The sequence below is a fragment of the Salvelinus fontinalis genome, unplaced genomic scaffold, assembly GCF_029448725.1.
Source record: "Salvelinus fontinalis isolate EN_2023a unplaced genomic scaffold, ASM2944872v1 scaffold_0045, whole genome shotgun sequence".
NCBI classification, from domain to species: domain Eukaryota; kingdom Metazoa; phylum Chordata; class Actinopteri; order Salmoniformes; family Salmonidae; genus Salvelinus; species Salvelinus fontinalis.
Window position 1 is genome coordinate 474,050 of NW_026600254.1, and position 16,614 is coordinate 490,663.

A 16,614-nucleotide genomic window follows, 5' to 3' on the forward strand; every position below is an offset into this window, starting at 1 on the left:
TGAAAGCACCGCAATAATCTCATCATGTAGGCTATTTTCTTGCCAACAGTGCGCAGATAGAGATGTTGGCTAGAGCGCATGAGCAGTTGTGGAAACTCAATTGTCATACTTGAATAAAAGTAAAGATACCTTAATAGAAAATGACTCAAGTAAAAATGAAAGTCTCCCAGTAAAATACTACTTGAGTAAAAGTCTAAAAGTATTTGGTTTTAAATAAACTTAAGTATCAAAAGTGAAAGTAAAAGTATGACTAATTTCAAACTTATATTAAGCAAACCAGATGGCATAACTGTCTTTTTTATTTGTATTTACGGATAGCCAGGGTCACACTCCAACACTCAGACATCATTTAAAAACAAAGCATTTTTGTTTAGTGATTCTGATCAGAGGCACCAGGGACGACCAGGGATGTTCACTTGATAAAAGTGTCGAATTGAACCATTTTCTGTCCTGCTAAGCATTCAAAATGTAACGACTACTTTTGGGTGTCAGGGAAAATGTATGGAATTAAAAGTGCAGAATTTTCTTTAAGAATATAGTGGAGTAAAAGTTGTCAATAATATAAATTGTAAAGTAAAGAACAGATATCCCCAAATAACTACTTAAGTAGTCATTTAAAGTATTTTTTACTTAAGTACTTTATACCACTGTGCACTTGCCAATACTAGAGTGGACTTGCCAAAACCTGTGAGAGAGAAATGAACATGTTTACCCGTTTTGTTTAATATTAACAACTATACTTAACAAATAGTAAACGGATGGTTTCCTCTCCAGATCCTAGTCTGGGTATTGTCAGGGACATGGTGTTTACTCGAGATAGAGATAGCTTGAGCTGACAATTGATTTATGCCATGGAATGAGTTGGTGTTTCTGTATTGTGACGTACCAGGGACGAGATAAGAGCCTCGTCTTGGCGTTCATTTCCTGATTGGTGATTGACCTTGTCTCTCCTCTTTATTGATTAGAATTTCCACGACATACCAGAGTGGGTACACTCGCTATATAACGCAAAAAAATTTGTGAGAAAATCATCATTAGAGTTTAAAATGCGATGAAAACCTATTTAGCTTGGATTTTTTTATTCGGTACATTGTAATTTAACCACAAAAGGTATTTATATGGGCACTATGTCATCACACACAGCATTTTATCTGCAACAAGTTAATTTGATGGAAACACATCTCTTGGGGGAACATGAGCATTTTTTTAAATGAGGATTTTCGAACATTCACATGAAAATTGGTCGCCAGTTGAATGGAAACGGAGCTATAGAAACAATTTATTTGCAAATCTTTAATTGTCTGCCATTTTGGAAACAGAAGTAACCGCAGATGAATGAATCGGGTAGCCTAGTGGTTAGAGTGTTGGGTTAGTAACTGAAAGGTTGCTAGATCAAATCCCTGAACTGATAAAGTACAAATCTGTTATTTTACCCCTGAACAAGGCAGTTAACCCACTATACCTAAGCTGTCATTGTAAATAACTATTTGTTCAAAATTGACTTGCCTAGTTAAATAAAAGGTAAATTATGTTTCTTCCTCTCTGGCTGGTTGCCACAACGTTCAAATTGTCTATATTGTAAAAATGTATGAAAACTAAAATGAGCTTTTTTTTTCTTAATGTAAGGTTAGGCATAAGGTTAGCAGTGTGGTCAAGGTCAGGTTAAATATGACATTTTAAGAAGATAAATTCTATAACTAGGCGAGGGGGGGGGTTATGACTTTGTGGCTGTGGTAACTAGTGACGACGAGGCTAGTTTCGATTCTCCTCAGAGCGGTGGAGAAGTGAACACGTATGGAGGTCGCTAGTTCGCTACGCAGGAGTGTGTGGGCGTCATGTTAAATGCTCGATGAGTCATGCCAACGCGGAAAAGAGCAAGAAGGAAGACGTTGAGTTTCTAGTGGAGTCCTTTTCTGTCTAATCAACCACCACAAATTAATCACATCAAATGTCTCACTTTAGAAAGAGAGATTGGAAACCAGGTAAGATTGAGATGAGCTAACGTTAGCTTGAAATTGTCCGTTTCGACGCGTAACCAAGGAAAGGTAGCTAGCCAAATAACACCAACGTTAGCTAGCTAACGTTAGCCACCACTGAATTTGAGGTAACCTTCTAAAGTTAACAGGAGCTGAAGTTTGTTTTCTTCATCTTGTGCACTAGCGTGTAGGAGCAGGTGGCTCTAGGACGAGGTGGTAACGCATGTAAACACCAACCACGGCACGTTAATAGGAAATTGTTGTCATTCTGAACATAATTAGCTAGCTATGCCATTAACGTTAGTTGTCAAATATGCGCACATAAACATATGATAACCTTCCCTGAAGTCTCTGATCATTTTTTCTCTTCACATCATCAGATCATGTCATCATGCAGGAGAATCCACACATTTTGCGTACCCACGTGAGTAGTGTGTGTGTGTGTGTGTGAGAGAGAGTGGGAGTGATGCATGACAGATCACGTTCATGTTTGCCTTCTGCTCTAGATAGGTACTACCTTATATAGTTAAGTTAGCTATATAGCCTCATGGTTACCAGCTACTGTATATAGTTAGCTGTATAGCCTCATGGTTACCAGCTACTGTATATAGTTAGCTATATAGCCTCATGGTTACCAGCTACTGTATATAGTTAGCTGTATAGCCTCATGGTTACCAGCTACTGTATATAGTTAGCTATATAGCCTCATGGTTACCAGTTACTGTATATAGTTAGCTATATAGCCTCATGGTTACCAGCTACTGTATATAGTTAGCTATATAGCCTCATGGTTACCAGCTACTGTATATAGTTAGCTGTATAGCCTCATGGTTACCAGCTACTGTATATAGTTAGCTATATAGCCTCATGGTTACCAGTTACTGTATATAGTTAGCTATATAGCCTCATGGTTACCAGCTACTGTATATAGTTAGCTATATAGCCTCATGGTTCCCAGCTACTGTATATAGTTAGCTATATAGCCTCATGGTTACCAGTTACTGTATATAGTTAGCTATATAGCCTCATGGTTACCAGCTACTGTATATAGTTAGCTATATAGCCTCATGGTTACCAGCTACTGTATATAGTTAGCTATATAGCCTCATGGTTACCAGTTACTGTATATAGTTAGCTATATAGCCTCATGGTTACCAGCTACTGTATATAGTTAGCTATATAGCCTCATGGTTCCCAGCTACTGTATATAGTTAGCTATATAGCCCCATGGTTACCAGCTACTGTATATAGTTAGCTATATAGCCTCATGGTTCCCAGCTACTGTATATAGTTAGCTATATAGCCTCATGGTTACCAGCTACTGTATATAGTTAGCTCTATAGCCTCATGGTTTCCAGCTACTGTATATAGTTAGCTATATAGCCTCATGGTTACCAGTTACTGTATATAGTTAGCTATATAGCCTCATGGTTCCCAGTTACTGTATATAGTTAGCTATATAGCCTCATGGTTACCAGTTACTGTATATAGTTAGCTATATAGCCTCATGGTTACCAGTTACTGTATATAGTGAGTGTCGTGGAAAATCATCTCAGAAATATAACGCTTTATCAGAACTTGTAAATTCAATCATGCTCTTTATTACAATTGTACAGCCATCTGGAATGTCCGCGGACCCCCCACCGCGGAACCCCCCCCTCAGAAGTCCAGTCCTTTATATTTATACCCACATAGTATTGTCCGTCCCCTATGACGTCATTCCCCACCATCTGCCTTCAATCAGTTTATAATGGTGGCCGGACCCTCCCTTTACCACTAAATCAATGCACTCTTTGTGCCCCCCCCCCCCTCTCTAGGGCATCCAATTGCTTATAGGCGTCTATGTGTCTGGTCAGTTTCACTCAAATGGAATCAGCAGACTATGTGTTTCTTGTTCATTAGTGTCCAGCCATCTCAGGCATATTTCTCTGGTATGTATGCTTTTCTAGTGGAATGAGTAGACTATATTTCTAGTGGGTCTAAGTGCCCTAAACACATATTTCTCTGACATGTGTATCTCTTTAAAGAATCAGCAGACTGTGTGTCTAGTGTCCAATTTCTTTAAGCGCCTATCTGTCTGGCAGCATAATGGAGAATCTACAAGGGTCAGAGGGTCAGAACGTCCCTTAGTAGATTTCCATTACCACGGTCTCATGATCTATGTTACCATGTGGTTTGTTACTTTAATGTTCAGCTATCTTTAATATTTATATGTTATCCATGTATTTTATGTTACTACTACATCATCTGCTAATCTTTGGTTTCCTGTATTTACCAGAATGGCAAACACACTCACATCTGCCTTCTTATACTATTTACCTATCTATTGTTTAATAGTGTGATATCTACCTACATATGTCACTTACTCCTACATAATCCCTCCTCTTGAGGGTAAATAACCTCAAAAACCATATTAAAAATGACATATAGAGAGTAGATATCAATACCAACAATTGACTAAAACATTATCAAAATAAAGCTTACAAATCACTTGTACCAAACATCTCCAATACATAAACACAGACAGGAAGAAAAGATCCAATTGAAACATAATATTCTTACAAAACCCAACTAGACCAAACATCTCCAATTAATAACATAAAATAGGAATGAAAGATCTAGTTAAAATAAAAAATACTAATAATCAACCATTATATTTTGATGAAGCAATGAGCATGTAGTATGAATCCCTGCCTGAGGTTACAAAGAACACAAAGCATTAGGCAAAATAGATATGCTAAAACCCCTTTACATAAGACCACAGTCCTCATCCTTACATATAAGACAATCTCTTCTTTGACACTTTGACAGAAAAAAGGTTCTAGGTGATGATAATGACCATCCTCATGAATTTTTGTACACCACTTGAAATTGTGACGCAAATTACACTTTTTGTGGACATGTATGAGTAAATATTAATCTGAACTGGGTAATTTAACATATACATGGAAACCATGACACGCATGACCACCCCTCTCTCCTTACAGACATCTGTTTAACTGTTGTCTAAACCACAATTGACTTTAGCAGGGGTATAACACAACAAAATACAATACCCAGAGCCAATAACCCTCCTCCCAAAATGATGGCCATCCTAGCAAACATGGCTCCCCACTTTCCTAACACTAGGTCCAACCAATCCCAAACATGAGAGTCCAAACCAGAATTAGCCTTTACTTCTGCTCATAATCCTTTGAGTTTGGCCATAGCATTATTGGGAATAAAGGTGCAACAGTCATCCCCAAACATGACACAAACTCCACCCTTCTCCACTAAGAGCCAATTAAGTATAGTTAATGAATCCCTGTTGGTTATAGCATATATAATTAATCCACTCTAAGTTCTTATTTGGTGTTATCCACAAAAATATAGATTCAAATCCTGATTTAACCTCATCTCTGGCCTTGAAATCCCTAGGTAGACCTCTAAGCAGTCCAATTGCATTAAGGTATACCTCAGGATCCTTATCATAAACCACTTTAACTCTAGGTTTAACATAGTCATCATGGAGTGATTCAATAATAGTAACCTATTTAATTGCTCTAACTAAGGCACAAGGACCAATCCATCCATCAGACAATACATTCAACAGTTAGTGTTTTCCACACATCCATAAACTATCAGCAATAACTCTGTCTTGATTTTTCAACATAGTAAGAGATGGCGTAACCTGAGTTATGTAACTACACAACCCTTTTCTATTCATAATCAACCCTTTATCATTACTTTTACAAACTCCCACATTCTCCAACACCCAAATAGTATCACTTCTACAGTGGTGTTTCCTACATCAATTCCTTCGGTGTGATGTCTGTAAAAACATTCATATTTTAATTTAACCACGGTACCTCTATCTAATTAAGGTACATTTAATTCAGTTCTAATGTTATAGGCAGCACAATCATTGTCTCCCAGCATGGTCTCATTCAACATAATTTTTCCCCTAGTCCTTACCCAGAGCAATCCTACATTTTATGTCACACAAGGGAATAGAATACTTTCTATTGGTACAATAGTCATTTTTCCCAACTTACACAGTTTTTACATGATGCTGGTTCAGAGACTATTAAAAGATCAGACAAAGGTGATTTTCTTCACAAAATACAATTATCCATTCTGTGTCTGTTTGCCATATACTTAGCCCATTCGTATCACTCCTTCTTCACTACTTCTTCTCATGTGGTGTCCTTGAGTGGTTCTGATTCTGATATATCTAATTCTGTTGCTTTTTCAATGTTCTTATCTTGAAGTAGATCATTAGAGTTTATCAGAAAGTTCCAATTGTCAGTAAAAAACTCTCCTGACTCAGATGTCTCAGGTTGCTTTGTGGCACGGTGGTCTGCTTGGTAAGGGCAGTCGATGTCATCTAGTGATAGCTACTGTGGTCGTCACAGCAGCCGCCACCCTTGTTGTTGTCACAGGTTCTTCCTGTTCATGTGCAGGGGTAGAATCAACCTTAATGACAGTGGTGCTACTCCCTTCGGTCACTGTTGTTCTTGTTATTTCAACTATTAATTCTTCACCTTCAACTGGTTCAATCTGATTCATGATGAGCACCCTCTCGTCTTTTTCTTTGATTAATGTCAGGTCACATCCTTTCGGATCCCAAATGACTTGTCCCTTTGTTTGGTGATATGTCCATCCACAGAGTGCAATCTCCGATAAGGGTTTGATCCTTATGATTGAGAAACTTCAGTTCTCCTACTTCTGTTATAAATTGAGGTGGAACATAGATTCTAACCTTGTCAGTCTTTTTGGATTGTTTGGCTGATTCCATTCTTCTCTTCCTGCTCCCACAATACATCTTGATTGTGCATTAGTCTGTTGTTTCTATACTAGCATTCACTGTTACTTCTGTTATGTCAATGTCATTATTCTTTTGTTGTTCTAACATCAATTGTCTGTAAAGGAGGCCATTCAAAAGTTTAAAAGTCAATTGTGGGTAATCCCCATTTTCTTCAGCTTGCCGGACTTTTCCTCCTCTTTCTTCACCTGAGGCTCCCTCCTCAGGCCGGACTTAGCTTCCATCTGGAAGGCTTTCAATTTTAGGAAAGAAACGTTCTTATTCTGTTCCTTGTGAGGCCTCTTCTCCTCTTCTGGGTGCATTAGTCGGTGCACGTGTCATATTTTGGCTTTCACTTGATTTACTGTTTTCTTGGCTCCTCCCTTGCGTCTCAATCGTTTCCGCTGCTCCTGCTCCCTCCAGGCTCCCTCCTGGTGAATCAGCATCCTCTGTGTCCTCATCTCTATGTGGTTGTATCCTTCTCTCTGTTGGGACTCATGTGCAGTGGTTCAGATGGTACCACGTCTGGCTTCTTTTCACTTGGACGGCCGTTCTTGTTGCTTTGGCCACCTCATAGGGTCCATCTCTCCTCGGTTGATCCCACTTCCTCCGGATCCCTCCAACGTGGACTAGATCTCCTGGTATCACTGGGAGAGGTCCTTCTGGTCCCCTTGGATCATCAGACGCAGAATCTCTCATCCTGGTTCAGGTTTCTGCCTACTTTCTGTGAAGCATTCATACTTAGAGACTTATGGCCTCTGTTCTATGATTGCACCATACATCCTCTTACTTCCATCACTCATCACACAACAAACAGACATTCCAGCTGAAGCTGGCGAACCCCTCTCCTTCTGGTTTCCTAAACATAAGACTTGGAAAACAACAGACAAAACATAACAGCATTGACAATGTTATGTGTTATGCATAAATATATTCATGCAAACTGAAATCTGAGACCATGACAATTCCCACTCTCTCTTTACCTGACTCTATGCCTCCAGGATACTTTTCTGCTGGACTCCACAAAAATAAAAGCCCTAAAAAGCTTCCTCATGCTTCCACCCAGTCTTCCCCTTTCGGCCCCAGGTTCTGAGAGGTGTTCCCAAATCATGTCATTTTTACTTAGTTTCCCATCTACTCCATTTCAACTGATAATCATGTGCATAACCTACAATTAACATTCTCTCTTCTTGAATTAATTCAACACTGTATATGCTTTCATATCAATCCCTTTAACATGTTTGTTTAGAGTATAATATCCTATCATCCATTCTCTTTCACATGATGTATTAAAAATAAAACAAGTAGCCTCCAAACTCAACCCAGTATGTCTATAGTGGAATCTAGTCTCTCTCTCTTTCTCTCTCTGATTCCACATCCTCTGTCATGGTGTTTTCAAGCTCACCCATTATTCAGCTGGACCTTACTTCTCGTGAGACTTATGCACCCACCAAAGAGAGACAAGAAGAACTTTACCACTACAGTGTTGTAAGAAGTATACCACCAGCCTGGTGTATCTTGATGTACACTCAGTCTCCAGAATGCAGCCCAAGCCCTTCCATTTCTGGCTGTTTTTTCCTGAGGACATACACACTTACACATGGGTTATTTCCTGACAACATTAGCAAGATCACTAAATCTTAATTTTTAATAACAGCCCTATGTAACCATTCTGCCTCAAATACCTGGCCTCCTGCCACAGAAATATTCATAATGATAGTTAAATGATGGTCCCTACGGCAACTGCTGTAAAATAACATGTACTCAGTCAAGTGTCTTCCAGTTGGAAGAATATCCAATCCTCACAAAACTAAGTCATAAGTTTCTTAAACTTTTGCTCTAGTGTTCAAAATGCCACCACTTATTCTTTTTACCATATCTTTAGATATGTGAATTGTTCTATTTACTTTAGAATTTTCCCTATATTTTACACAGTCAGCTGTCTTTCCTTTTCTGTGAATTATCTCTATTATTATACATAGTTTCTACAAATAACACCCCTTCACTACCATTACCTTCATTTATGAGTCCCCTAACCCATAGCAGCCATTGTTTAATACATCCTTAAGTCAATTTATATATCATTTATATCAATCAGTCCCTCCTCAGGAACATATACACAACCTTATGTTCCTCAAAACAAAAAGAAATTGACCAAACGAGAAAAAGAGAAAAAAAAAAAAAAAATAATAATAATAATAATTTTTTTATAATAATTACACATTTGCAATAAATTTCCACTATTCGTAATGTAATTAAACCTGGAGAAAAACGTCCATCTGTTTCATTCTATGCCCCTGTTATTATTGGTCTCTTTCTTCTTCATTCTTGGGTATCATCGCACAACATACTATATTTTTATTCAATTAAACATTAGATTTTATCATTCCAATTCCAATGACATTATAAAACAAAAAATAAAAAACCTTTAATCTAATATTCTGTAAGTTTTGTCAACCACCTTGTCTCAGGATTAGTTTCCAGAGCTTCCCTAGGCCTATTAAATTTAAACAGTTCTATATCTAAATAACTAAACAGTTATTTCTTAAATACATTTTCCAACCCAATATTCAGGATAACAGTCCTTAGTGTTTACTTTAACTCAAATTTGACCTTATCTATTCAATACACAACATCCCTTTAATAATGAACATTTATACTAAACACTTTAAATACCAGTATTATCTATTTTCCAATAGCCCTTTTGTCTCAGTTTCTCTCATGAATGGCCTGATAATAAAAAATCAGTACCCCAATAACTTTAAGTCATTATTCTCCCAACAAATATAATGTCATTTCAGCATGTCTTTTTTAGATACAGTTCACAGGTCATCAGACACAGTTGTCCCTCACTGTTCAGTCGGTTAGGGTGGGTTTGATCTCCACACCCACTTGTGGTAATATTCTCTCCCATGCCTTAAAGCATTCTGACGTCACCTTCTTATGATAACTCCCTTATTCCACCAGTGTTCTCTCAGATGAATTACAGATGATGTATTTATCAACAAAAACCCTCACAAACCCACACTCCAATAAACCCGTTGGAATAACTTTCAACACTTTTTATATGCATAATGAACAAAACACATTTGTGTATTTCCCCAAAGACCATAACCCCAAGGAACTGATAGTTTTACCCATGAACCCATGTTATATCAAAAATAAAAATTAAAATAAACCTATTCGAATAACTTATTCAATTTAAGGGTACAACTCTTCATAATTTTCCCAGAGACATAATAGATTTTCAAAGTAATTATACAGTTTGAATAGAGTCTGGTGTCTTAAACATTTTATAAGTAAATCCCACCTGTTCCAACAATTTCTAGTAAAAGGTGATCAGTCTTTCACAGGAAATTCCTAGGATTCAGGGCATTTTGACACCATTAATATGTTTCCACTCCCCCTTTCTTTAGGAGCAACTTAAATACATTTTTCAAAAACATGTTCATCCTTTTGCATACCCAATTTGAAACTGAATTGGAAAAAACCCTTCCAATATATCTACTAATGCATATTCATTCCCAGTACATGGTGTACTCACTAGTGAACCATAAGCTAATAATAGCAAACGAACTGGACTCACTCATCCAGAACTCCATGTTTTAGCCTTATCCAGATATTTTTATTTTTAAAGCGGCTGACTTTAATTACTGTGGAAAGCAGTTAATTAGTCTCCAATGACATTGTTGACCAGAGAAGATTGAAAACCCTTTTTTTCCCTTATTCTTTCTGGAAAAGAAAGTGTACATATCGTTAATATTCACAATGTTACCTTTTAGTCAGCAAACCAATAATTTTACTTATCCATAGATTTTATTCTAAAGCGTCTTTAACAGTTCCAGAGAATTGTGGTATATAATGTCTAACAATTAATATTCCATCGTTACTTTACTAGATGTCAAGTCAAACGTGATCTAATACTTCTTCTTGACCACATATAAACTGCAATCTCTATGAAACACTCATTGTTCCCTCAGAGACTACACACCGCCAAGTAAAAATTCCATTCTCACTAACCTCAAACCAATTAGTTGTCTGTTATTTTGACAAGGATATAAACTCTTGTATAACGGCATTTCCTGCTACCGCACTAAGTTCTAATGTCACATTACACTAATTTTCCCATAACCAATATACCTATATCCAGAACAGAGAGCTATTTTCTTATTGGTTCTTAGATCTTGTCAATAGTTCTGCCAATCACCCGCACGTCTGCGAGGATTAGAGGAACCACACACACAACCCCATCGCAATGTATTTTCTGATGATAGAATGTTGACATCAGAACGCCTGCAAATCGAGCTTCACATTTTGGTCCCATGTGACTGTTTAATTCCCTTGTCCTATTTATCCTGTTCATCAGGTAATAGTGTCCTTCTCTCCCTATTCTATGGAAACAGTCATTTCGTTGTCATGCCACTAATTATTTATTTATTTTTTCTAAATACTCCCATGTATTATACACCTTTTATTTACTATTTTTCCAAGGTAGAGCGAATCCCCTTTCCAATTAAAAATGCATTTGTCCCATCACTTAATTTCTCTTCTCAAACCAAGCTCTATATAGTACAGACATTATTTCTGAATACTACAGATGACTTAATGTCTTATTCTAATACAATACTTCAAATATCACTGTGTTTTTCCCATTACAGATATTATTATTTATTCATTTTATAATTCTAATCAATTTTATGATTACATTTACATTACATTTAAGTCATTTAGCAAATGCTCTTATCCAGAGCGACTTACAAATTGGAAAGTTCATACATATTCATCCTGGTCCCCCATGGGAATTTAACCCTCAACCCTGGTGTTGCAAGCACCATGCTCTACCAACTGAGTCACACCAGTCCACTGCCCGCTCCGTTAAGATCTCTATCTAACGTCTTACTTTTACCTTTATTAAATTTATTTTGTCTATACTTTCTTACCTCTTATCTATATTCTTATTATTTCATTGTCTTTTATCCCATTTTACTGTTTAATTCCCGATTCACGGTTTTAGTGAAACAAACCTCTCATATTCTGGTCTCTGTCCTTCAGGCTATTTTTAGACCGCAGTCTCTGTGGGTACAGAGTGATCGACGGCCTCTTTTTTCCTCTTCCTTTGTTACACCGTTCGTGAATCCTTAATCTGTCCTGAATTTCACTATTTATCACTATTTATCTTAACTAACCTAAATTCGTTTTTAACTTTATAGTACAATTTCAATTTATCGACGATTCTACTTTCTGTCTTGTTACACACTATTTGGTTTAATCCTCTTTTATTATCTTTATGGTTATTTATTTTAACACCTTTTTTAGTATTCTACTATGGTCGCTTATTACTTTATCACATCAGTGTTTTTATCCTTGATTATAACTTATTTTACTTCGATGTTCCTTAATTTCATTCCATCTGCCTAATAGCAGTTAACTGCACTCTCCTTCTCAAATTACACTCAGTTAACTATCAGAGAGGCTTGCGCATGCCTCTTCCTACCAGCAGTTGGTCACAGACACACACACACACACACAACCCAACCTGTCCTTTCTTTCTTCCTAATGTTCTATCTCTACACAGATCTACTCATTTCTTACAACATTATCATTCATCCTTTGTTTTTACCTCAAAACAACTCAGTTCTTTCTTTATTGACTTAATCCCTTTGTTCAACATAAGCCTAGGCTAATAGGATTTCTACGATATGACGAGAGACTACTGTCTAATCGGATCAGCTTGTCTTCATATCCTACCCAACCCCCAATACTGATCTTTTCTTCTTTTATTAGAGTAGTATTATGGCGTGACCTACTGAATTACAAAACCCTGTTAGCTAGACAGAGCGGTTTTTTATTCGCAGGATTTCTTTTGCATTTGAACGCCGCACAATCGGGCAAACGTCCTAAATATTCATCCGTACAGTCCTCCTTTCAGAGCGTTAACCATGAAATATTTATTTAACTACTGATTTATGTTTCGACCGTATAAACTACTTTTGCAGTTGAACGCCGCACAATCGGGCAAACGTTTTTCCTACAACCTAATATTTATAAGCTACTTTTGCAGTTGAACGCCGCACAATCGGGCTAACGTTTTCCTACAACCTAATATTTATAAGCTACTTTTGCAGTTGAACGCCGCACAATCGGGCTAACGTTTTCCTACAACCTAATATTTATAAGCTACTTTTGCAGTTGAACGCCGCACAATCGGGCTAACGTTTTTCCTGCCTTCTAAATATTCATCCGTTCAGTCCCCCGTTCTGGGGCGGTATCCATGAAGTATTTATTTACTAAATATCCACCCAATCAGACCTCTTTAAAAATGTTCCTTTTTTAACGAGCGGTATCGTGGCTTTCTAACTACTTATTCATGCAGTTCTCTGTTATCTTTAGAGCCGTTATTCATAAGTAACCTGTCCAAGCATTCCTTCTACTAATTTTATTGAAGAGGTATCACAGGATTTTATACCTACATTATCTGTTTTTACCGTATGGGCTGTCCCACATTATAGCCAGCCATCTCAGCCAGATGGCACAAACAAGCACATCATTTAAGCTACACATTCGAACGGTCTAATCAGAACGAGCGCATGCTCCACTAAACACCCAACACAAGCAAAGTTCACATCGCCTATTCACTCATTCTCTATACATGCACATGCATTTATATTTAATACAATTCCCCAAATTACACATACATGCAAATTCATTGAATTTAAAAGTTCTTTTGTATTTACTGGTTTCATTTTAGGAAATTTGAAAGAGAGACTTACGTGGCGCTCCTCTCGCTGAGACAGTATCTCTGAAGCAATCTTACACAAACATTTCAACCATTGTAAGAACTTGCTTACCGTCTAGTTGGGCGGCCACCCTTGTTTGTTAGATTGTCCAAAGAACCCATCATCAGCCAAGAACGTCCCAGTCCCTATCAGCTCCTGGCTAGCTCGCCAAAATATGTCGTGGAAAATCATCTCAGAAATATAACGCTTTATCAGAACTTGTAAATTCAATCATGCTCTTTATTACAATTGTACAGCCATCTGGAATGTCCGCGGAACCCCCACCGCGGAACCCCCCCCTCAGAAGTCCAGTCCTTTATATTTATACCCACATAGTATTGTCCGTCCCCTATGACGTCATTCCCCACCATCTGCCTTCAATCAGTTTATAATGGTGGCCGGACCCTCCCTTTACCACTAAATCAATGCACTCTTTGTGCCCCCCCCCCCTCTCTAGGGCATCCAATTGCTTATAGGCGTCTATGTGTCTGGTCAGTTTCACTCAAATGGAATCAGCAGACTATGTGTTTCTTGTTCATTAGTGTCCAGCCATCTCAGGCATATTTCTCTGGTATGTATGCTTTTCTAGTGGAATGAGTAGACTATATTTCTAGTGGGTCTAAGTGCCCTAAACACATATTTCTCTGACATGTGTATCTCTTTAAAGAATCAGCAGACTGTGTGTCTAGTGTCCAATTTCTTTAAGCGCCTATCTGTCTGACAGCATAATGGAGAATCTACAAGGGTCAGAGGGTCAGAACGTCCCTTAGTAGATTTCCATTACCACGGTCTCATGATCTATGTTACCATGTGGTTTGTTACTTTAATGTTCAGCTATCTTTAATATTTATATGTTATCCATGTATTTTATGTTACTACTACATCATCTGCTAATCTTTGGTTTCCTGTATTTACCAGAATGGCAAACACACTCACATCTGCCTTCTTATACTATTTACCTATCTATTGTTTAATAGTGTGATATCTACCTACATATGTCACTTACTCCTACATTAGCTATATAGCCTCATGGTTACCAGCTACTGTATATAGTTAGCTATATAGCCTCATGGTTACCAGCTACTGTATATAGTTAGCTCTATAGCCTCATGGTTTCCAGCTACTGTATATAGTTAGCTATATAGCCCCATGGTTACCAGCTACTGTATATAGTTAGCTATATAGCCTCATGGTTACCAGCTACTGTATATAGTTAGCTATATAGCCTCATGGTTACCAGTTACTGTATATAGTTAGCTATATAGCCTCATGGTTCCCAGCTACTGTATATAGTTAGCTATATAGCCTCATGGTTACCAGCTACTGTATATAGTTAGCTATATAGCCTCATGGTTACCAGCTACTGTATATAGTTAGCTCTATAGCCTCATGGTTACCAGCTACTGTATATAGTTAGCTATATAGCCTCATGGTTACCAGCTACTGTATATAGTTAGCTATATAGCCTCATGGTTACCAGCTACTGTATATAGTTAGCTCTATAGCCTCATGGTTTCCAGCTACTGTATATAGTTAGCTATATAGCCTCATGGTTACCAGTTACTGTATATAGTTAGCTATATAGCCTCATGGTTCACAGCTACTGTATATAGTTAGCTATATCGCCTCATGGTTCCCAGTTACTGTATATAGTTAGCTATATAGCCTCATGGTTCACAGCTACTGTATATAGTTAGCTATATCGCCTCATGGTTCCCAGTTACTGTGGCCAAAATCTACTTTAATCTCTCTCACCGACAGGAAGCTATGGTGGACCTGATACATGGACGAGCCACTAAACACACCTTTATGGATGCCTTTAACTATGGCCTGTTAGGTAAGAACATACAGTTCTGAGTTGTACTCTGTTCCCTATAAATGCCAGATTGGTAATAAATACTGTTTAGGTAGTACATTTTTGTTAAGAAATCTTTGAATGATTCAAGTCATATGCTGTATGATAGCAAGGTCATGTTCAGGTCAACTCAGTGTCTGTGTCCAAAATGGCACCCTATTCTCTATGTAGTGCACTACTTTAGACAAGAGCCATATGGACCCTGGTCCCCTATGTAGTGCACTACATTGGGAATAGTGTTATTTGGAATGTAGACCTAATGAAAGGCCAGGTGAGGGACCTACATACCTGGGCTTGGTAGACCTACTGAAAGGCCAGGTGAGGGACCTACATACCTGGGCTTGTCTGGCCTTGTAAAGATGTAGACCTACTGAAAGGCCAGGTGAGGGACCTACATACCTGGGCTTGTCTGGCCTTGTAAAGATGTAGACCTACTGAAAGGCCAGGTGAGGGACCTTCATACCTGGGCTTGTCTGCCTTGTAAAGATGTACACCTAATGTGAATTGTCATTACACGGTACTATTTATTGTTTCAGTTCAGCATTTCCCAATCCTGGTCCCGGGGACTGCAATTAGTATACATGCTAGTTTTTCCCGCTAGCTCTACACAGCTGACTGAAATAATCAAAGCTTGAGGATGTTGATTGTTTGAATCCCCTGTATAGTGCTACTGAGGACAAACACGTGCTCCCCTTTGTGTTCCCAGGGCCAGGACTGGGAAAGACTGCTTTAGTTCATCAACAGATATGAATTATTGCTGTCCATTGCCATGCATTTCACCCCATATTTGATTTTCCAGGTCTTGATATTGTCAACCCCTTCGTGGGTGACTATATTGACGATGAATACGACGATGACAGCGACTATTATGATGACAAAAAACACAAAGATAAAAAAGCCTATTGCGGATTTACACACAATTTTTTAGGGCATAGTATTTCAAAGCTACCCTTAACCCCCCATCCATGTATAAGACAACTCACTCCTGAGGTAAGATGCCAAACAACTATTTCACTTAATCACATCATTTTGTGTTACATTCAACATAGAGGATGTTTTTTACTGAGATTAACGTTCCTTTTTTAGGAGGCTGAAAAAAACGCCAGGGAACTTATAGAAGAAGAGGACAAACTAAAAGAAAAAGCAGAAAAGAAAAGACTTAAAAAAAAGGTTAGTCTGTGGTGTCTGTCTGTGGTGTCTGTCTGTGGTGTCTGTCTGTGGTGT

The 16,614-nt window shown here is 38.0% G+C and overlaps 1 protein-coding gene across 2 annotated transcripts in view; it reads left to right on the plus strand.

The window, feature by feature from the left end:
• The first annotated feature begins 1,756 nt into the window (after positions 1-1,756).
• si:dkey-33c12.4 (uncharacterized protein LOC560112 homolog) overlaps positions 1,757-16,614 on the plus strand; it is a 68,723-nt gene continuing 53,865 nt past the window's right edge. For both annotated transcript variants that reach the window (XM_055911087.1, XM_055911088.1), the window contains exons 1-5: positions 1,757-1,982; positions 2,357-2,400; positions 15,297-15,372; positions 16,190-16,380; positions 16,477-16,560. In XM_055911087.1, coding sequence (XP_055767062.1) covers positions 1,949-1,982; positions 2,357-2,400; positions 15,297-15,372; positions 16,190-16,380; positions 16,477-16,560 — 429 coding nt within the window. In that variant the 5' untranslated portion in view covers positions 1,757-1,948. The remainder of the gene's footprint in view (positions 1,983-2,356; positions 2,401-15,296; positions 15,373-16,189; positions 16,381-16,476; positions 16,561-16,614) is intronic.